Source organism: Ochotona curzoniae, unplaced genomic scaffold (assembly GCF_017591425.1).
Source record: "Ochotona curzoniae isolate NIBS_2020 unplaced genomic scaffold, NIBS_Ocur_1.0 scaffold_2476, whole genome shotgun sequence".
In the NCBI taxonomy this organism is placed as follows: domain Eukaryota; kingdom Metazoa; phylum Chordata; class Mammalia; order Lagomorpha; family Ochotonidae; genus Ochotona; species Ochotona curzoniae.
This window is the reverse complement of record NW_024467095.1, coordinates 18,711,089-18,732,063: the sequence shown is the minus strand read 5'-3', so window position 1 is coordinate 18,732,063 and position 20,975 is coordinate 18,711,089. Positions and strand designations below refer to the sequence as shown.

At 48.4% G+C, this 20,975-nt stretch overlaps 2 protein-coding genes and 1 pseudogene across 2 annotated transcripts in view; all 3 read left to right on the top strand.

The window, feature by feature from the left end:
- The window catches only part of NUP205 (nucleoporin 205), a 59,791-nt gene extending 48,912 nt beyond the window's left edge, over positions 1 to 10,879 (top strand). The window contains exons 36-43 of the mRNA XM_041002051.1: positions 941 to 1,017; positions 1,487 to 1,615; positions 1,800 to 1,926; positions 3,452 to 3,618; positions 6,413 to 6,536; positions 7,295 to 7,423; positions 8,004 to 8,074; positions 10,327 to 10,879. Coding sequence (XP_040857985.1) covers positions 941 to 1,017; positions 1,487 to 1,615; positions 1,800 to 1,926; positions 3,452 to 3,618; positions 6,413 to 6,536; positions 7,295 to 7,423; positions 8,004 to 8,074; positions 10,327 to 10,479 — 977 coding nt within the window. The 3' untranslated portion in view covers positions 10,480 to 10,879. The remainder of the gene's footprint in view (positions 1 to 940; positions 1,018 to 1,486; positions 1,616 to 1,799; positions 1,927 to 3,451; positions 3,619 to 6,412; positions 6,537 to 7,294; positions 7,424 to 8,003; positions 8,075 to 10,326) is intronic.
- LOC121170662 lies at positions 5,126 to 6,027 on the top strand (annotated as a pseudogene).
- A 2,131-nt stretch (positions 10,880 to 13,010) lies between the features above and the next one.
- STMP1 (short transmembrane mitochondrial protein 1) lies at positions 13,011 to 20,620 on the top strand. The gene is made up of 3 exons (XM_041002286.1): positions 13,011 to 13,119; positions 18,032 to 18,085; positions 20,105 to 20,620. The coding sequence occupies exons 1-3, from the start codon at positions 13,105 to 13,107 to the stop codon at positions 20,177 to 20,179; spliced, it is 144 nt and encodes a 47-aa protein (XP_040858220.1). The 5' UTR covers positions 13,011 to 13,104; the 3' UTR covers positions 20,180 to 20,620.
- Positions 20,621 to 20,975: the final 355 nt, after the last annotated feature.

Sequence of the window (20,975 nt, the reverse complement as noted above, 5' to 3'; positions counted from 1 at the left end):
ACTTGTTGGGTAGTAAATCATTGGATGGAAGATCTTCTCTGTCTCTCTTCCTGTTTATCTGACTTTCAACAAAAATAAATAAATCTTTTTTTAAAAAAAGATTTATCCATTTGAAAGGCAGTAACAGGGAAAAAAAAAAAAGAGCAAAAAAGATATCTCTGTAAGTGTCCGTAATGGCCAGAGCTGAGTTCATGTGAAAGCAAGAGCCAGGAGATTCTTCGAAGTGTCTCACTTAGCAGGGAGCTGGATTGGAACTAGAGCAGCTGGGACTTTAGTCAGTGTTTAAAGATTTATTTATTTATTTAAAAGTTAGAATTGCAGAAAGAGAGGGAGAGACCGAAACAGATCTTCCATCTTTTGATTCACTTCCAAAATGAATGCCATGGCTGGGACCGAACCAGGCCAGTCAGGAGCCTAGAGCTCTGTCCTGGCCTTCCACAGAGCTGACGAGCCTGTACACTCAGGCTGTCTTCCTCTGCCTTGCTGGGCACATCCAGGGAGCTGGATCAGAAGTGGAGCAGCTGGAACTCGAACTTGCAGTTTACATGGGATGCTGGCATTACACTTTGTGCTTTAATTTGCTCTGCTGCAGTACTAGCTAGCCCCATTGTTTCACATTTTTTAAAGACATGGAAAAGAAAGTAATTTACAGTCAAATTTAGCAAGTTTTAAATTTTCATAGCAATAAATTAAAGATTTTTCTTGTAAACTTTAAAAAATTCATTTTGGAAGCAATTCTGTTTAGATCTGAAGTTTCATCTAAGTGTGCGTGTGCTGGTGTTAGCACATGAAAGGTACTGATAGTCTGTGAATTCGTGCTTCTCGGGGCGATTTCGTGGAAACTGTTCAGGCACATAATGACCTTCAAATGTCAAATCTTCACTTTCTAGTTTTTAACGCCTTTATTATAAAACTATTTAAAAACATTCGAATTTTGTAGGTATTTTAAGTGAGCTTGACGTTGACGTCAATGAAGGCTCGCTGATGGAGCTCCAGGGACACATCGGAAGATTCCAGGTAACAAATGTTTCCATGTTGAAGTGGCATGTGTAAGATGTGTTGCAGAACATAGCAGTCCGTGACTCGTGACTCTTCTACTCCATTCTGCTCACTGGATTTGGGCATCCTCTCTTCGCTGCTGTAGTTTTTCCCTGTCGAAATAACACACTTAACAGCTACTACTCTGACTTTGAAATATCATTTTTTGATTTTGTGTGGAGGAGAATTTATAGTTCTTTCATGCCTTTCTTCCACCATAAAGTATATACCTTTTCCGCCCCCCTCCTAGAAACCAAAAGTCACATATACTGGCTTTTTTAGTCTTTTAACTGTTTTTTCCTTGGTTGGCTGAACTGGGAGTAGGATGTCAGATGTTTTATGGTGATTCCGTTCTGCTGAGTTTGTGTTTTAGATCTCCCTCAAGAAAGGGGGGTCATTAATTTTAAACATTTTGCTGGAAAGCAACAAATGTCTTTTCCTTTCTTAGCGCCAGTGTTTGGGACTACTGAGTCGCTTTGGTGGTTCCGACAGACTGCGTCAGTTCAAATTTCAAGATGATAATGTGGAGGGAGATAGAGTGAGCAAGAAGGATGAGATTGAGCTGGCTATGCAGCAGGTAAGAAGGGTGGGAGCTGTGGAAGTGTGTAAGGCCTCTGCGTTAGGTGGAAAATTGGTACTGGTTACAGGTATGAGTATTTTTAGGAAATGATTCATAACCATGTCCTCTTTGAAATCTAGATGTCTCTGTCTCGGGTGATTTTGTGGCTAAGATTCTAATTCCTGCTCTTCTTTCGTTGTAGATTTGTGCCAACGTCATGGAATATTGCCAGTCGCTCATGTTGCAGAGTTCGCCTACCCTGCAGCATGCTGTGTGTCTCTTCACCCCGAGCCTTTCGGAAACGGTTAACAGGGACGGGTCCCGGCAAGGTGAGCTGAGCTTTCATCGCCCGGGTTCGAGAGGGCAAGCTGAAAGTGGCTTTTAAAAGAAAATACGAGGGAATCTATGTTTGGCACACAGACTAAATCATCGCTGTGATTCCCATCCCATGTGTTGTTCATGTGCTCAACATTGAAGAGTTGTTTTGTTTTGTTTTGTTTTGTCGATGTGTGTGTGTCTCGCTCTCTCTCTGCCTTTCCGATAAAAATGGACGGGAAAGAAAATATGAGAGGAAATAGTGCCAGACCTGTGTGTAAGAAAGCTCGAGATTTCCTGGGGATAAATGTGGAAGACCTATGGGAGAGAACAGTCTTAACTAGTACTTGAGATTCCAAGGGAAGTCTCCAGAACCAGAGTGTGCTCACTGGGTGAAAATAGGAAAATACAAGATCAATCCGTATGTTGCATAATGTTAAAGTGAATTCATTGTCTAGGTTGGGTATGGTAGCTGCAAATGTGATCCAGTTGGAAAGAGTTGGAATGTGAGGACCAAGTCATGGACTGGTTAAAGTTGTTACCCTTGGTTTCTTGGTCATGGTGATAGAATTGACTTATGCTGATTTCAGGAAGCCTCGGGTTGATTTCTTTCTTTTCTCTTTCTCTCCCCTCCCCCTGCCCTCTTTTTAAGGTTTACTTATTTTTATTGGAAAGGCAGATTTTACAGGGAGAAGGAAAGACAGAAAGATTTTGCACCTGCTGCTTAACTCCCCAAATGGCCACAGCAGTTGGAGCTGAGCTCGTCCAAAGCAATGAGCCAGGAGTTTTTTCCTGATCTCCCACATGGACTCAGACTCCCGAGGCGTTAGACCATCCCTTGCTGCCTTCCCAGGCCATGAACAGGGAGCTGGGTGGGAAGTGGAGCAGCTGGGACACGGCACCCATATGGGATGGTGACACTTGCAGCAGAGGATTAGCCAATTGACCCATCATTCTGTGCCTCTGGTTGGGATTTCTTTCTTTCAAAGAATAAGCAGCTAAACGTCACTGTGGCCCGGTGCTTGGGGCTGTGCCACTCATGTGGCAGACACAGATGGAGTTCCATGCCCCTGGCTTCGGCCTTGGCTTGACCCAGCCCTGGTTGTTGGAGGTATTTGGAAGATGGAGGAAAAAAAAGTGAATCCATCTAAGAAGAGCTATTGATGAGACAGTTTTTCAGTTGTGATCAGGAAACCCAAACGTGAGTACGTGTGTGTGTTTTGGAAGGGAGGAAGGGGGGGACATGGATGTAAAGATTTGTAACTTTGAGTTCTCAAGAGGTCCTTACCTAACGGAGAGGACAGCCTGTCCACGTCCACATTGAAAAGTGTGGTCGAGGGCTACAGTACCTGGCCACAGTGAGTTTTAGCTGCTTGTTCTTTGAACTATCAGTGGTATTTAAAAGGAATCCTGGGTTGGTTTTAATAATAGTGTACAAGCCCCACATTCCAGAGCTGTTCTCGTTTTACAACAGGTCTTTTCAAAGTCATGCAAGCTTCTTGTAAGTGGAATGTTGCTTTGTGTTGTCAACTCCATTAGATTCCCAAGCTGCTGTGGTTCCATACTGGCGCCTGCCTGGTTTGGGCATTATCCTCTACCTGCTGAAACAGAGCGCTAATGATTTCTTCAGCTATTATGACAGTCATCGACGAAGTGTCAACAAGCTCCAGAATGTAGAGCAGCTTCCCCCAGATGAGATCAAAGAGGTATGAATTTTAATGAGCTTTGGGGACTTGGGCAGTCACTGCCTTTTACCTGTGAGGGCCAGGGTATTTACCTGTGAGGGCCAGGGTACGGGTCTAACTTGGGGGAAAAGAAAGATGCTGTGTGTCATCAGAGCAGCACTCTGGTAAGCATGGCATCTCTTGACAGCACCTGCTCAGGAAAATAGATGGCCAGCTTGGATGATGGATGCTGTAAAATGTGTGCTGGGAAACTAGGATTCCTGTTGGCAGTATGTTTGTTTGTTTCCAGTATCTATGATTCCACCCATCTCAGTGTCCACTTAGTGTTATTTATTCCTTCGTTTACTTTCTTACTTAGTTATGAGTAAGTTAGCCTGTGAGACCCGACTGCCATCTCAGTACCTTAGAGCGGCAGCCGCTGCCACCCGGGCTCACCTCCTTTGCCATTTGGCACAGCTGAGCTATAAGGTGTCCCTTGGTCAAGTTCCTAAAACTTTTTGGTGTCCCATGGCAACCTGGATGTTGAGCCAGTGTTATAGTCCTGATTCCTTTCAGATTCCATGTTGCTCTTCTCAGTGGCCAATTCCTACCCCCTCTTGCTGCTCTTCTGATAATTACGGGGCATAGCTGTTGAGTGTGTCCAGTCCAGGTCCTGAGTTACGTGTCCTAATACAGGGGACAGACACTGATGCTACTCCCATTTGTCAATCAAGGAAACGGCACAGAATCCTGAATAGCTTGTCCAAAGGCACTTGGCTAGTGGGAACCTGCAACTTAGAGGCAGTGCCTGTCCTTGCAAGAACTGTGCTTGTCACCGTACTTTCTGTCCAGCTCAGGAGATGTGCAGCTAAACCATTTGTGACCCTTAGACTCCCATGTGTGTCAGGGCAAGGGTAAGCAGGCAGGCTTCGCTTGGTGATGCTTTTGTCTAGATGTGTGTATGTTCTTCACAAATACCTGACAGTGTTTACACAAATGCTGCATGATCTTGTCACACCTTCTATTTGGCTTTGTATTGTTTAAACATGACAGGAAAATCTAGCTGGACGGGCCCATCAGCAGGTGGGGACATGCTTTTCTGAAAGGCAGCAAATGGGAGTCCTTTATGAATTTGACTTTCTTTGGCTCTTCCTCTGTTACATTTTTTAAATTAATTGGCACATAAGGAGTCTTCAGAAAGTTAATGGACAATTTTTCTTTGTACCAAAATCAACTTATCTTTTTATTCCATTTTTCTGTAACTTTTTGAAGTATCCTGTTGTTTTCAATGCCATGACAGTGTGGTACAGGGTCGTATTTTAGTATATATTATATAATGTGTGATGATCAAAGTGGGTTGTTGGCATGCCCATCACTTTAGACATTTATCATTTCTTGAGTTGGGAGCGTGCACTGTCCTATGAACTATTTGAAGTGTATGTTAAATGTAGTTGAGCACCATTGCCCTACTTGCGCTGTAGAACATTGTAAGTGGCAAGGCATCCTCTTGGGAGTGATGCTGCCTTTAAACCCTTGATGTACCGTTGTGATGTCCAGGGGAAAAGGGGCAACCTAGAAGTCCACCTGCTTTCTTAAGATCATCTGATTCTGGATAACTATCCGGACGGCTTGATGGTGGGAGCAGACAAGGCAGTCTTGAAGTGTGTGCAGCAGGTTCACAGGTCCCGTCCAGGGAAGGCTGCAGTGCAGATGGGCAACAACGCCGTGATGCGTGGGGCCAGCCGGGGCATCTGGAAGACAGCCCGGCTCTCCTGTCTGGAGAATGTGAGCTTTGTGTTCACCTGCGAGAACCTTGCTGGGAGCAGGGACATGGGTGTGGCCCGTGAGGTACCAGCTGCAGTCTGTGCTGGTGCCATTCCCCCTCTGAGGTCACTGTGCCAGATCAGAACATTGATCCAGGGTTTGGGAGAACTTCCTTCCCCAGGCTTTTGGGCATCACCACTAAAATCTCCAGGGATGCCCTTGAAATCCTGAGCGATGTGCAGCTGACGAAGTGGAGGCCAGCCGCGCCACACTGCTGGACGTGCTGGACAGCTCTGTCTTCTCCTTGGGCTGATTGTCCGCAGGTGTCCAGCGTTGGCAGCACCTGCAGCCTGGAAGTGCTGGGCAGAGTGCTGGACCTCATCCAGGAAACTGCACTCTGGCTTTCTGGAGAGTGTCTGCAATGTTGCTAGTGTTTGTAGGTTGATTAAACTCCTGTTGGCATCAGTCCCCCATTCTGTCATCAGTGGGTACAAGCGGGGCCTGGCTTTGTCTGCAGACTGAGTGGACCTTCCTACTCGCTGGGAAGGTCAGAGCCGAGGCTGAGGCCAAAGGAGAGTGGGAGGAGTCAGATGAGGACATGGGATTTCATCTCTTTAGCTAATTGCCAAAAAGTAACAAACTAACCAGTTTTATATGCACGTCTGGACCACATCACCCCTCTACTCTCCCAATGCTTGATTCTGCCAAGCCAGTTTCCAGATTGCATATTTGTGGTGTTTGCCTTTCTGTGCGTATTCCAACCTAGTGACTCAGATTGGAAATGACAGCCTTTCCTTTTTGAAGGCCAAGTGGTATTCCATCTGCGAGGGAGGGAGTGTGTGCGCGTTTCTTTGTCTTGGCGATTGCGGATACTGCTGCAGTCAGTGTGAGCGCGCAGCCACTTTGTTAACATATGCATTCCCTTTATATATGTACTCGTTACTGTCATTTAGTAGCTCAGGTTATAAACTGGTTTGCAAGGATGTGTGAATGTTGTTACATTTAGCATAGCTACCTGCTTATGGTAGATTTTCATTACATTTACTGTTGGTACTTTATGCCTTTCTCCTAGTTGTGTCAGTCCGTGATGCCTGCTGGTGTCGACAAAATCCCCACGGCCCAGAAGTATGTTCTCGCGAGACGGCGTTTGGTGAAGCTGATCAACAACCGAGCTAAGCTGCTTTCGCTTTGCTCTTGTATCCTTTTTGATCTTTCTGTGTGGAACTATTTTTTTTTTCCTTTTAAGGTCTATTTGTTTATATTGGAAAGGCAGTTTTACAGTGAAAAGGAGAGACAGAGAGAGAGAGAGAGCTCTTCCATCTGCTGTTTGACTTCCCAGTTGACCACAACAGCTAGAACTTAGCTGATTGAAAGCCAAGGGGCAGGAGTTGCTTCTGGGCTGTCCACACGGGTGCAGGGTCTCAAGGCTTTGGGCCGTCCTCCACTGCCCTCCCAGGCCACAAGCAGGGAGCTGGATAGGAAGTGGAGCAGCCGGGATACGAACTGGCACTCATGAGATCCTAGTGCTTATAAGCAGAGGATTAGCCAATTGAGCCATCACACTGGACCCAGAGCAATTTTCTTCTTATTACATTATTTGGGTGTCCAAACCAGATGGACATAGTAACTTATTGTTTCCAAGAATGTGGTTAAAAATGTTTCCAAATCACTTTTGTTTCTTTGTCTCTTATAGACAGGTAGTAATACTGAGAATAGCTGCAAATGCTGTCTGCTGTCTAGGAACTGAGGACGGAGCTTGCCGGCACAGCATCCAGGGCCTGTAGCTTGGCATGCCCTGCTGTTTCCTCTGGAGACATCTTCACAGGAACCTCGCCCTGCTAGACTGAACTTGTGGCATATCATTAATGAGTGCATTCTCCTTTTCTCTCCTGAGAAATTAATGTGTAAAAACATAGGCCATGCAGTTTTCTTTAACCTGAGCTCCCACGTGCAGTTATCATAGAAACCTGCCTGTTTATCCTTTGGCGCCACCTGGAGTATTACTTATTACATTGCATACCAACGGATTCCCAGGATTCCTTATTTGCCTCCAGAACCTTATTTAAAAACAGACGACTTCAAGGTAAACTTAATTCTGTGTTTGTGAAACACAGAATGCCTTTGGATTTTAGTATCTTGAAAAGCTAGTTACATTTTTATTTACTTTTTATCTTTACAGGTGACTAAGAGTGATCATTGAGAACTACTTTATTGCTAGATGCAGCTGTTTGTTTTGTAGTATACTTTCTGTTCAGGGGAAGTTGGACTGAGCATAAGAATATTCTAGAGCCTGCTCATCAGCTGTTCCTTGGCTTCTAGAAGCTGGGGGCTAATCCAACTCCAGAATCCCCTTACAGCAAACAGTCTTCCAGCAGAATGGCAGTGGGTCAGCGCCCGGGCAGTGAGGCCGAGTCTGTGTCGGGCACAATCCTGGGTTGCATCCCTTGCTGACAGTTGGAAACAGGAGTTTGCAGTCTTGGACTTGTGGGTTGCATTGTTAGCAGGTTCTTCCACCGTGTAGTGCAGAAGAGAATATTTCAGGAAGTTCGTAGAAAATGGTCTTAAAAGATCAGTTAATTCATCGTGTATATTTTCTGTGAGTTTTAAAGAAGACCCACTGTATACGCACTTGCCAAACTTGTCTGTGACTTTTATCTCTATAGATTCCTTCTCGGAAACAAATCTAGATTTTAAAAGTGGGCTGACAGTAGTAAGCCAACATGATATAGACCAGGTAAGATTCGATTCTTGTCTCTCTTTTTTCTTTTTTTTTCCCCCTTAAAGTCAGAAGGAAGGCCTGGCTAGTAGCAGCGGTAATGTTGTGAGTTTCTGGAATGTGTGCAGGTGCCTGACCTGAGTGCTGGCTTGGACAGTAACAGCCGAGTGACTAATGGAAGCCTCAATGTCTTCCTTAGAAGTGGGAATGGGAACCTCAGAGCCTGGACAGGATTAAATGAGACCTCCTACGTGAGAGGCTCCCGTGTAGCGCCTGGAATGTGCGAAGTATTTGTAACTGGTCGACATTCTCCTCTGGAATTGATTAGCACTAAACAAATCTCACCGCGTGTAAGAACACAGATGTTATGGAAAAAAATGAAGTGCATTGCAAAAACACTAAAGACAAAAATCCTGTAGTAAACTAATGGCAAAGTCATATTCCAAAAAGTCAGAATAAAACAGAGAAGTTAGGAGGGAAAAGTGAATTCCGGCTCGATCTCTGCTCGGCGTCGGACAGTGCGGAGTCGTGATTTGATGTGGTCTCTGCCACTTCCTGCCCTTCTCTGCTGTCGGTGCCTTTCTCAGAAGCTGGAGGTGAAGCCCTCCTGGCCAGGAGAGATGTAGTTACAGCTCCCACTGCACCACCCTCAGCTAGATGCCACATCCTACCCCCGATGCCACTCCATCATCCTAGCCCCAAGTGCGCTTCTGGGCTGGATGACTTCCTAAAAGGAAAATTCATTTTGGAGTAGACGTGTTCCAGGAAGCTAGCGTTGGGTTTGACCCTGGGCCGGATGTGTCAAAGCTAGATCATTCGGAAGATGTGTAATATGCATGTGATAAAGGAATGACTTGTTCCATTTACACTGTCTGTTATAAAGTTCTTTTAGAATGCAGGATTTATTTGTTTTATTAATCCTGCACTCTAAATATCTACCATAATTTTAATACAAAGGTAAGGGCAAAAGGGTTCTTTTAATTTGTTACTTTTTTTTTTAAGCATTTTAACATATACTACAACATACTGAATTCTAAGTCTAAAGCATGAGTCAGGTTAAACCACCTCTTCTGCCTCACCCGTTTGTAAAAAATTAGTCATGACTGTCCAGCTTTGCCTTTGGAGGCAAATTTTCCTCAGCAAGACTTCAGATATCTTCAAATGTGGATAAGCTGTGACGTAAGCCCCACCGAGTCACAGTGTACCATACAAATTATGTACTCAGCATTTCAGTCCTTGGCAATACAGGAACAAAATTATGCAGAAAACCAGTTCATTCCTGCATGGGTGCTGTCGCCCAGCTGTTGACCTTTAAGCCGACCCCCGAGACAGTCCAGGTCTCATAAACCAGCAGCCAGCTGTTTTCTGGCTGGACTGAAAAATAAAGAGCCAGCAGTCGATTTCAACTCTTAGAACAAATCATTTACCCTTACAAGATGGGAGGAGATGAGATTCCTTCCTTAGAAAATGCTTCCGGGGCAACCAGAAAACTTGCATTTACCCAGCAGGCGATGGAAGCATTCCTCTGAGTTGTTCCAGAGGGGAGCCAGGGTCCAGTGCTGAGGCTTGGTGTGCAGTGTTGGTCAGACCTGGCTTCTTTCTTTCCTACTGGAGAGGAACGCAGACACTGGACTCTGCTTCATTGTTCTGTGTCTGGTTGCCTGGTGAGCCGCTGTGGCCCCTTCACCCTGTGCCCCCTGAGCCCTCGGTGCGGGCTCTCCCTCCGAAGGCTCATACTGCTCAGCTGCCCTGGGGGGACAGGGAGGCTTCATCTCCACATCTGTAGGGGCAGGTTTGGGGGACGAGCTCCCCGATTTCCTGGACCGAGCTGAGCTTGCTCTGGGCCAGCTGGGGAGCGTGGGAAGTGGCCCCCAGCACACAGTGCCCCGCGGAAGCTGGGCCCTCTGGCTGCTGGTGCCCCTCCCCAAATAGATGTTTGGTTTTTTTTCCTTTATTTATTTATTTGCTTTTTTAATTGAAAAATTAAGTATAAAATAAAAACTGCCTTCCCACCTACTCTCCTTTATTCAGAGGCATCTGAGCCACCTCTGTGGCCCCTTGGGGAACGCATTGGTCTGCATGCCGTGTGTCAGCAGCCGCATCAGATTGCTGCATAGAGCACATTTTAACATTTGCCCCTTTTATTTACTCAAGGAATCGTACATTGAAAAGGCCACATTGCAAAAAACCCAAAGGTATTTTCAGTTGGCAGGTAGCATGAATGTTTGAGCTAGGCACTGTGCTGACGCGCCTTGGCCTGTCCCCTGCAGCTGCAGGCTGACGCCGTCGGCGCGCTCGGAGAATCGCTGCAGAAGAAGCTGCTGGACATCGAAGGGCTGTACTCCAGGGTCCGCTCGCGGCCCAGCTTCGTTCAGGCTCTGCTCAGACGGATCCGCGGCCTCGTGAGGGTGGCCCGGGGCTGAGCCGCGCCTGGGCCCCTCCCCGCAGCACAGGACTGGGGAGGGCTGTCTCCGGCTTCCGTGTGTGTCAACTAGTTCGTTTCTAAATTATGACGACTCAAAAAAATATTTTTTGCTATTTCTCTATACATGGACATTTTTGTGTAAACTTCTTTGTCTAATTCCATCCTCACCAGTGAACAATAAACACTTTTTAAAAAACTCAGATCTTGAGACTGCCTCGACCTTCGACGGATGGGTTCCCCTGGCTGCGTTGTTCTGAATGCCAAGCTCCCACAGGCTGGTCGGGAAATCCACGCTTTGTGCCTGTGTCACACGTTCACTGCCTAGGATGGAATGAAAATAAATTATTTCCATTCTCCATTATGAAATAGTTTTATCTATGAAAGTTTATTATAAAAATGTCTCAAAAAGCCAAGTCATTTGTTTTCTGTCATTTAGTTTCCCTCCTCCCTTTTTTCCCATTGTCTCCATCAAGGCATTTGACAGCAAAATCTAAGATTCCGTACACATTCAAATTTCCGTAATCTTTCAAGAAACTTGCTTTGACTTTGGCTTCAATCAGGAATCATGCATTGCACAGTTACCTCTTTAGTCAGTCATTTAACATTTATTGGAAAAGCAGATTTACAAAGACACATAGAGCAAGATCTACCAACTGGTTCACTCCCCAAATGGGCAAAGCTGAGCTGATGTAAAGCCAGAGGCCCTGGTCATCGGTGATTGAATGCACGCTCCAGCCGAGCAGCCGTGGGAGCCCTGAGAGCTACGTGCTCACCGGAACGCTGCAAGGTGAGTTGTCGCCATCTGCCGGGATCCTTCCCCCCTTTGACAACCACTTAAATCCAGAGACGCAGCCCTCTTACCAGCTTCATCAGTGTGCACGTGAAATGCTGAGAAAGGGCCCGGTGTGATAGCCTAGTGCCTAAAGACCTCGCCTTGCATGCACTGTTGGGATCCTGAATGGACGCTGGCTCATGAGCCGGCTGCTTCACTTCCCAACCAGCTCCCTTCCTATGTCCTGGGAAGGCAGAAGAGGGTGGTCCAAAGCCTTGGACCCTGCATCCAGAAGAGCTCCTGGTTTCGGACTGGCTCAACTCCAGCTGTTGTAGCCACTTGGGGAGTGAACCAGCAGACAGAAGATATTCTTCTCTGTCTCTCCTCTCTGGGTATCTGCCTTTTCAATAAAAATAAATGAATATTTTAAAAAATAGAAAAAAAACAAAGACAAACCTGCAATCTGGCTTTCTTCCTAATGGCTGGATTGCTTAAGCAGCAAACCCGCGGCTCATGCTTAGGCCGAGCCGGCTAAGCTGATGCCTGTGACGCTGGCATCCTATAGGGGTGTCATTTGCTGCTTTACTTCCAATCCAGCTTCCTGCTGAAGACCTGGGGCGGGGCCCGGCGTGGTGGCCTAGCGGCTAAAGTACTCTCCTTGAATCCAGGATCTCATATAGGTGCTGGTTCTAATCCCAGTAGCCCCGTCATAGGATGGAAGATAATCCTCTCTGTCTCTCCTCCTCCTCCTCTCTCTCTCTCTCTCTATATATATATATATATCTGACTTTGCAATAAAAATAAATAAATCTTTAAAAAAAAAAAGACCTGGGAAACCAGACGCTGGCCTCGACGCTGACCTCGTTATTTCGGTCTGTGCATCCTGAAGGAAACAGAGCTTCTAATTATTAAAAACATCTGTGGGGTGAACCAGTGGGAGGAAGACCTGCCCCCTACTGTGCCTTCCAAATAATAAATCTTCAACAAGTTTGAAGTAATAAAGGCAAGGGATACATTCCAATGCTACAATGAGCACATTCAGGGAGACGGGGCCGAGGGGAGAGGACAAGGGGATGGCTTTCCTATTCCCCATGGTTCTTCACTCCGTAGAATGCATTCCTATTTGGCTTAATTTATTGTTTTTGTTTATTGCTTGAAACCAGAATCCTAGGTACTAGAGTCGATACGGTGCATTTCGAACACTGGGAAGAGAGAGCGGAATGACCCCGCTGCTTTACGTGTGCAGGAAGGGCTTTCCGGCCTTGGGGACGCCTGCCAGAGCTCACTGCCCACACCTGACTCCTTCAAGGATCTGCTGACCCCTCACTCGGCCCCATTCACACAGACGGAAGCCAACTTCAGGGAGTTGCTACAGCTTGTTCGGGGGGCTACCAGATGATGCACTTAAGAGAGACACACACACACACACACACTGGTCCCTAACTCAGGTTACACCCCAGGCTCGGCTTGAGCCCCCAGGCCGTTCAGCCGTCTCATCCCGTCCTCCAGGTCAGGGAGCCCTGTGCCTGGCCGTGTACCGCACACATCTGCGGCGGCGAGATTGACATTACAACAGATTCCTGCGCCCCAGCTTCCTGCAGCGGGACGAGAACCCAGGTCCTCTGGCCTGTGGCAGGTGGTGATCCCAGAGGCTTCCGCCAGAGGGCGTCGGGCCGCCGCGAGCTGCTTCCGGGCGTTGAGGCGGCCGGAAAAACGGGGCGGGGTGGGGCGGGACCCGGAAGCCGACGGCCAATTCCGCCCCTCGCGCCGGAGGAGGAGGAGGAGGAGGAGGCTTGGGCCCGCGGACGTGCAGCCGCCCTTCGCGCCGTCCTTACTCTTCCGGCCGACATCATGCTCCAGTTCCTGGTGAGTGGAGCAGGGCCGGGCTCCTCTTCCCCTCGGGGACCCCTCTGCCCAGCCGAGCCGGCGGCCCGGACTGGATGAGGAGCGGGGAGGCCAGGCGTGGGACGCGTCGTCGGCCCTCGGGGTGTCTTCACCCCCAAATCCCTTTACTAGTTATTTTTTTGCTGCCACCGTGGCCCCTAAAAGCTGAAGGTGTCTGAAAGAGCAGGTGCTTCGATGGCCGAGCGCCGTGGGCCGTGCCCTCAGCTCACCGTGGGGTCCCCGTGTAGAGGCTGGGTGGTCGAGGGTCCCCTTAAGTGGCTTTTTGGGGTCACCCTCGCCTCCAGCCACCCTCTGCCGATTGGCGCTTTGGAGAAAGTGGGGCCAGAGGTAAAGCTTGGGGGAGCCAGTCTTGGCGTGGATGTGCAGTCGTGGGCCCCCGCCCCGACCCCAGGGAGGAGAGTGCCACCGGGAGGAAGCAGTTGTTTCTCCGGGGCTCCTTATTTGCATGAAAAATGAAGTTTCTGGCAACCCTGCTTGTATCCTGAAGGTGGCCCAGCGACGAGTCCGGGGGCGCTTGGCCAGCCGAGTCCAAAGGGAGGGCTTTTAACTGAGCTGATCAGAGGCAGCAGTGAGAGCCGGAGCCCCGAGGGTGGGGTGCTTTTAAGTGCTTTTTCTTTTTTTAAATCTTTCTTTCCTATGGAAAGGCAGATTTCCAGAGAGATAGACCGAGAAAGATCTTCCATCTGCTGGTTCACTCCCCAAATGGCTGCAACAAACCAGGAGCCCGGAGCCTCCTCCTGCGTCTCCCACGCGAGTGCAGGGGCCCAAGGCCTTGGGCCGTCCTTGACTGCTTTCCCAGGCCACAGGCAGGGAGCTGGGTGGGGAGTGGGGTAGCTGGGACACGAACCGGTGCTCATACGGGATGCTGGTGTGTGCGGGCTGAGGATTAGATAGCTGAGCCAACCCACTGGCCCCTGCTGGCACTCTTCACACATGGTCCTTGGTGGCTGAAGCCTGTTCTAAAAGTATATTGGCCCACCAGAGCCAGAGCTCGCTGCCTCCGGGCCGGCCGCCTCCGGGACTGTCCCCTGTCCCCGGGTGCTGACCGGATGTTGGCTTCCCTGCTCAAACTTTGTTGCTGGCAGGTGAGCTGTGCAGCCCTCTCCCCTGCTTGCCTGCTCCCCAGCAAGGTGGCTGTTGTTGAGATGCAGAGCGTGGCTTCTCCCGTTGGCTCCCCCTCTGAGTCAGGCTTCTGGGTTATAACTTGCCCCCAGCTTTTTCACCTTGAGGGGATTGTGAGCAGTGCGGATATTCTCTGCCCCTCAGTGTCTGCCTCTGAAGGTGAGAACCCAGCTCCTACTCTGGTTATCAAAATGATGTCAGATGGCCCGGTGCGATAGCCTAGTGGTGAAAGTCCTCACCGCGCATGTGCTGGGATCTCATTTGGGTGCGGTTCTAATCCTGGTGGTCCCACGTCCCATCCAGCTCCCTGCTTGTGGCCTGGGAGGGCAGTCAAGAACGGCCCAAAACCTTGGGACCCTGTACCCGCATGGGAGACCTGGAGGAGGCTCCTGGCTTCGGATTGGCTCAGCTTTGGCCTTTGCGGCCACTTGGGGAATGGATCATTGAACGGAAGATCTTCCTCTCTGTTTCTCCTCTCTGAATATCTGACTTTCTAATAAAAATAAATAAATAAATAATATCAGAATGAAAGATAAGTTAGTAACTTTACTTAAAAAATGCTTGTGCCCGGCATGGTGACTCAACCGGCTAATCCACCTCCAGTCACGGGCAGCCCATGTAGGTACCTGTTCATGTCCTGGCTGTTCCACGTCTGGTCCAGCTCCCTGCTTGTGGCGTGGGAAAGCAGTGGAGGACTGCAAAGCCTTGGGACTCTGCACCCACGTTGCAGACCCAGAGGAGGTTCCTGGCTCCTGGCTTCAGATCAGCTCAGCTCTGGCCGTTTGGGCAATGAACCAGCGGATGGACAATATTTCCTTGGCCTCACATTCTCTCCATAAATCTGATCTCCGTTTTCAGTAAAATAGAAAGAAATCTTTAAAAATAAAGTAAGAATGACACTTGCTCAGGAATCCACTGTCGACTTCATCTTTTGAAAGGCCGCGGTGCAGCTCAGAACAGGGCCTGGCAGGGTGCTTGGTGTAGGAGGCTGGAGGTGACGGAGCAGCCACAGATAGGCCTGCGTGCTGGCGCCGGGGCCGTTGGGACCGCCCAGATGTTTCCTGCGGTTTCTGTTGAGCGGAGCACTCAGTGACAACCTCTGCCCTTGAAGTACTGCCTAACTCCTCCGGCCACTGTTCGCTTCTCGCCTTAAAGTAGCTGCCTGTCCTCCCTCGGCCCCCTGTCCTCCCTCGGCCCCCTCCTGCCCGTCCTCCCTCGGCCGCCGGTCCTCCCCTCGGCCCCCTGTCCTCCCTCGGCCGCCGCCCGCCCATCCTCCCTCGGCCGCCCGTCCTCCCCTTGGCCCCCTTTTGGCTTCAAGCTGGCTCAGCTCTGGCTATTGTGGCCATTTAGGGAGTAAGCCAGCTCCTTTCTTTTCTCTCTCTCTCTCTCTCTCTCACTCTCTATCTCTTTCTGTTGCCCTGCCTTTTGAATAAATAAATTTTAGTGACTAAAGTTTAGAAGAATCTTTTTAAAGGGTAGTAAGTTATACCTTGTTCAAGCCCAGCAGGGTCTGGGATGGTGCTCTGTCATCAAATGTGTTGAAATCTTTGCTGTTAAACATAGGTGGATCCATTTATGTAGCAAAAAATAGTTATTCATACTAAAGTGGGATGAAAAACTAGGAAGTCCTGTTATTCAAGTAAGATATAATTTTTCTGCAAAATGAGTGATGATGAAACATACTTTGGAAGGAGTTTTGCTTTTCAAAATGGGAATGGACTGTGACGCTTCACTAATTATAAGTTCCTCTAAGTGGAGCTGGGAAACGCCGCTTTTTATTGCTCTGTGCCAGGCTGAACTTCCTTCTGGGATTCCTAGTTCCACCTGCTTTGTTCCTACTCATTTCTTCCTTGCATTTATTCATTCATTCAAGCAGAGTTAGAGGGAGAGAGAGAGATCTTCCACATGCTGGTTCCCTCCGCAAATGAGTGCAGACAGCTGGGGCTGGACTGGGCCAACACCAAGACCATGGAGCTCCGTTTGCATCTCCCGTGTAGTGCAGGGCCCAGGGCGCTGGGCCGTGTCCTGCTTTCCCTGGAAGCTGGGCGTTGCATTAGAAGGCAGAGTTGCCAGGCCTCCAACCACCGTTCACAGGGCATGCTCTGTGTTGCGGGCAGTAGTTTAACTCCCTGTGCCACATCACCGGCCCCTTTCCCGCTCACGAATCTCACTGTCCTTGTCACTCATGTGTCCCTGCGCTTGCAGTGTTGTACCAACATGTTTGTGAGAGGCTGCTGTTTTTTTCCCATATTCCTGAAGTCTCAGCGTTTCTGCAGAGTAGATGTGCCAGGCATGGACTTTGTTGTGGGGAGGGGTCTCACTGCCCTCTGAACTGTCTTGGCAGGGCATGCTGTGGGGGCACTGTGTGCTGGCAGGGGGGACAGCTTCACTCACACAGCTCCTGACGCTGCCAGCTGTTGGCCGAGGGAGTGAGCGTTCCTTAGGCTCTCACAGCATCGGAACCTTCTGTCATCATCTGACTTCTCTGCCTTAGATGTAGATTTTTTTTTTTCCTGTCTGAGTTTATCTATTGAGCATTCTGATTACATTGTGTATACTTTTTCTGCTTTATGTTATTTTCCTCAACATTTCTCTTACAGTGATATTTCTTTATAGTCTGTATTTATTTTACAATATCCCCTTGGTAGATTTGCTAATATTCTGAAACTGCAATTGGATCTAACTTCTTGTAGAAGCACGTCGTTGTTTTGCATTTTGAAATAGCTGATAGTTGCTCAGACGCCCTGGTGCCTGATGAAGCTGTCCGCGTGAAGTCATGTTGGCTGTCCCATATTTGAGACACAAGTGGTAAGACCTAGGGATCCTAGGCTGTTGAAGCAGAAGCATGACATTTGGAGTGAATGTTTTGTAAATCCGGAAGCTCAGATCTCGAGAGCCACAGCTGGGTAGGTGGTAAAGCCCGAATTCTGTTCTCCTTGATATTTTTTTTCAGTCCCATGTCCTTCCTGTTTGGTGTTAGATTCTTCTTCTATTCCACAAATTTAATATTCCTCCTGCATTTGGAGAGCCTCTGCTACCAGGTTTCAACCCGTAAGAATGATGTGATTTTGGGCCCGGCGCGGTGGTGCAAGTGGTTAAGGTCCTCACCTTGCACGCCCGGGATCCCATATGGGCGCCGGTTCTATCCCGGCAGCCCCGCTTCCCTTCCAGCTCCCTGCCTGTGGCCTGGGAAAGCAGTCGAGGACGGCCCAAAGCCTTGGGACCCTGCACCCGCGTGGGAGACCCGGAAGAGGCTCCTGGCTTCAGATCGGCATAGTATCGGCCGTTGCGCTCACTTGGGGAGTGAATCATCGGATGGAAGATCTTCCTCTCTGTATATCCACCTTTCCAATAAAAAAATAATAAAAATAAATCTTTAAAAAAAAAAAGAATGATGTGATTTTTTGCAAGATAAATCTGATTAATCAAATGACCAGAAAGAAGTGCACATCAGCCCGTGCTTCCCCGGCCCATGCTCTGCTGTGAGCAGCTGCCATGCCATGGTCCTGGGTGCGCTTGGGGTGCCAGGTGCCAGGAACTGCACTCCTGGGAGCCTGGGAGTGAGGGCTTGTTAGGGAAGACAAGGGGATGGTGCTGGTGGGGACCTGGGGAGACCTGGGGCTTCACGTCCAGGTAGATGGAGGCTCCCCTGTTGTCCCCGCATCCTCCCGAGCACTGGGTGTGGTGTGGGTTTGGTGTCACACAGGCCCAGGACTCAGCCTGCAGCGTAACCCTTCCTTTTCTCTTTCAGCTCGGATTCACTCTTGGCAACGTGGTTGGAATGTACCTGGCTCAGAACTATGACGTAAGTGGCCATATCAGTGTCCTCCTTGATGCCATTTAACTGTTTCCTGCTGACTGACCGCTCTCAGGCATCAGTTAAACCTGTAGGTCTGAGGAAAAAGTCCTGAACGTGACAGAAAGGTTTTCCGTTGTTCAAAAAATGTCTCGGAGGCATCTGTCCTCCAAGTCACCACAAGAGGGCAAACTTTCATCAGTTTAGGTGATCTGTGTAGTTAGAGAAACACTAAGTTGGGTTCTCAGAATTTTCTGGGAAGTCATGCAGTGATAGAATTTAAAGATTAAAGGAATCTTCTTTGCAGCCCCTCCTGTCCTTGGTAGACATATTTAGATTTTGGAGATGGAGCTGCATAGTACAGTGCAAATAGTACAAACACAGTTTTGTTTTTTGTTTTACGATTTATTTATTTTTATTAAAAAAGGAAGGTTTACAGAGAGAAGGAGAAACAGAGAAAGATTTTCCATCCGCTGGTTCACTCCCCAAATGGCCATAACAGCTGGAACTGAGCCGACCCGAAGCTCGGAGGTGCTTCTGGGTCTCTCATGCAGGTGGAAGGTCCCAAGGCTTTGGGTTCTCCTCCATTGTTTTCCCAGGACACAAGCAGGAAACAACCAGCACACGAGCCGGTGCCCATACGGGATCCCAGTGTTTTCAAGGGGAAGATTAGCTAGTTGAGCCATTGCATCGAGCCCGAAGGAGAAACTGTATCAGCCTTACTTTATAGAGATGGCACAGCTGCCTAGGGATGGGGAACCTGGAAAACTGTGTTCAAAAGAACTGGCATACGGCAGGTTAACAAGCAGTTGCTTGCAGCACTGGTGTCCCATATTGGAATCTCAGTTCAAGTCCTGGCTGCTCCAGTTCCAGTCTAGCTCCAAGCCAACGTGCCTGGGAAGCAGCAGCAGATGGCCCAAGTGCTGAGGCCCCTGTCGCCTTCAGGGGAGAGCTGGATGGAGTTCCTGATTCCTAATGAAGCCACTTCAGAATAAACCAGGATGAAGTATTTCTGTGCCTCTCTGCCTTGCAAATAAACAGGTGATTTTTTTAATTAAGGCAAGAAGCATAATATTGGGGCCATTGCTTAAACTCATGATGTGTTAAGTCACCATCTGTGATGCCGGTGTCTCGTATCAACTCTGGTTCGTGTTCCAGCTGTTCCTCTTTGCATCCGGCTCCCTGCCGATGCTCCTAGGAAGGCAGTGGAAGATGGCCCAGTGCGTGGGGCTCTGCTCTCATGTGGGAGCTGGCTGACGGAGTTCCCGCCTTCTGGCTTCAGCCTCACCCATCTCCAGCTCTTCTGGCCATTTGGAGAGTAAACTAGGAGACAGATCTTTCTCTCTCCCTTTCTGCGTTTCTCTCAAGTAAAGGGACGAAAGATTTATTTATTTTTATTGAGAGGGCAGATTTATGGAGAGGAAAGACAAAGATTTCCCAATCGCTTAGTTGTTCTCCAAATGGTTACGATGGCTGGAGCTGAGCTGATCCAAAGCAGGAGCCAGGAACTTCTTCCAGGTCTCCCACGTGGGTGCAGGGTCCCAAGGCTTTGGGCCGTCCTCCACTGCTTTCCCAGGCCCCAAGCAGGGAGCTGGAAGGGAAGTGGAGCAGCTGGGACATAAACCGGTGCCCATGTGGGATCTGGTGCTTTGAGGGGGAGGCCAGTTGAACTGCATCAGGCCCTAAACAATTTTTAATGTGACAAAGGGAATTCCCTTTGTCAGCCCTCATGTGAGCTGTGGGCCTTATAGGAAGGAGGTTTGTTAGCTGATACCACGTTTATTGTCTCCGTGTACAACTTGGCACTGGGTTGAGTGGTTGAGAAGTTAGGGTCTGGTTAACAGGGAGTGTAGTTATCTTACGACTTACGGTGTCTGTGTGTGCAGTTACAAGGCTCAGAAGTATTAACGAGCAACTCTTGTCAGAAGAAAAAAACCATATAAAATCCCTTGTCAGTGGAGGTAGGGAAATAGAATAGTATTTATTAGGTAGATACAAGATTAAAATAATCTTTTTTTCTTTTCAAAGATGCCAAACTTGGCTAAAAAGCTTGAAGAAATTAAAAAGGATTTGGATGCCAAGAAGAAACCGCCCAGCTCCTGAGCCTGCCGCCGGCACTGCCTTCCGGACGCGCTGATGCCGTCTGTAGCATCTGCCCACAGCGTTTGTCTTCCTCTCCGACCGCCGTGATCATCTTCTCTGCCGGACCTCGTGTTGCTTCCAGCGCGATGGGGTCCCGAGCCGAGAGCTGCCCTTGCATCTCCAGCGTCCCTGCCTCTCCCCCGCCGCCTCCTTCCAGCTGCCTGGGAGGCCCCGAGGCTGGAGTGACGGTGCTGGACTAGTAAACATGGCCTTTCTCTAGTAGTCTCTCCCTTCTTCTGTGGGATTTCTGCTACCTTTAGTCAAAAGAAAAATTGATAAGTTTTGTATAGCTGATAAGATAGACATAAATAATACTCATTTTACAGGTTAGCATTTATAATGGGTGCTTTTTAAACATTACTAAATTTTGTTGTTTTGAAGTAAATACAATAGAAAAGCCAATTTTTGATGAATTGTCCATTTATTTTATTATATCATCAGGAGGCTTCATCGTGATAATTTAGCCAATAAATTAATGTGCTACTCATTAGCTGAGAAACTCTAAGAACCTTGTCTGGAATACACACAGTGATGGTCTCCGTCTCAAGTTCACGGGCTTTTGGTGTGCACGGTGTCTGTAATCATGTATTTGACCTGACATGTCTCTAAAAGGAATCATGCTTGGGATTACAGTGTATTCGACACTTCAGATAAGTAAGAAGTTGTCTATAAAGCAAATTTGACATCTTCTGATACTAAAACAAAGTATAAGTACATTATAACTTTGCAGTGATCATTCTAACAAAGATGGGGCCCA

What these genes read in the sequence shown, in the direction of transcription:
- STMP1 (XM_041002286.1), top strand. An exon ending in ACCTGGCTCAGAACTATGAC is followed by an intron (nt 18,086 to 20,104) that starts GTAAGTGGCCAT and finishes TTCTTTTCAAAG; the next exon opens with ATGCCAAACTTGGCTAAAAA.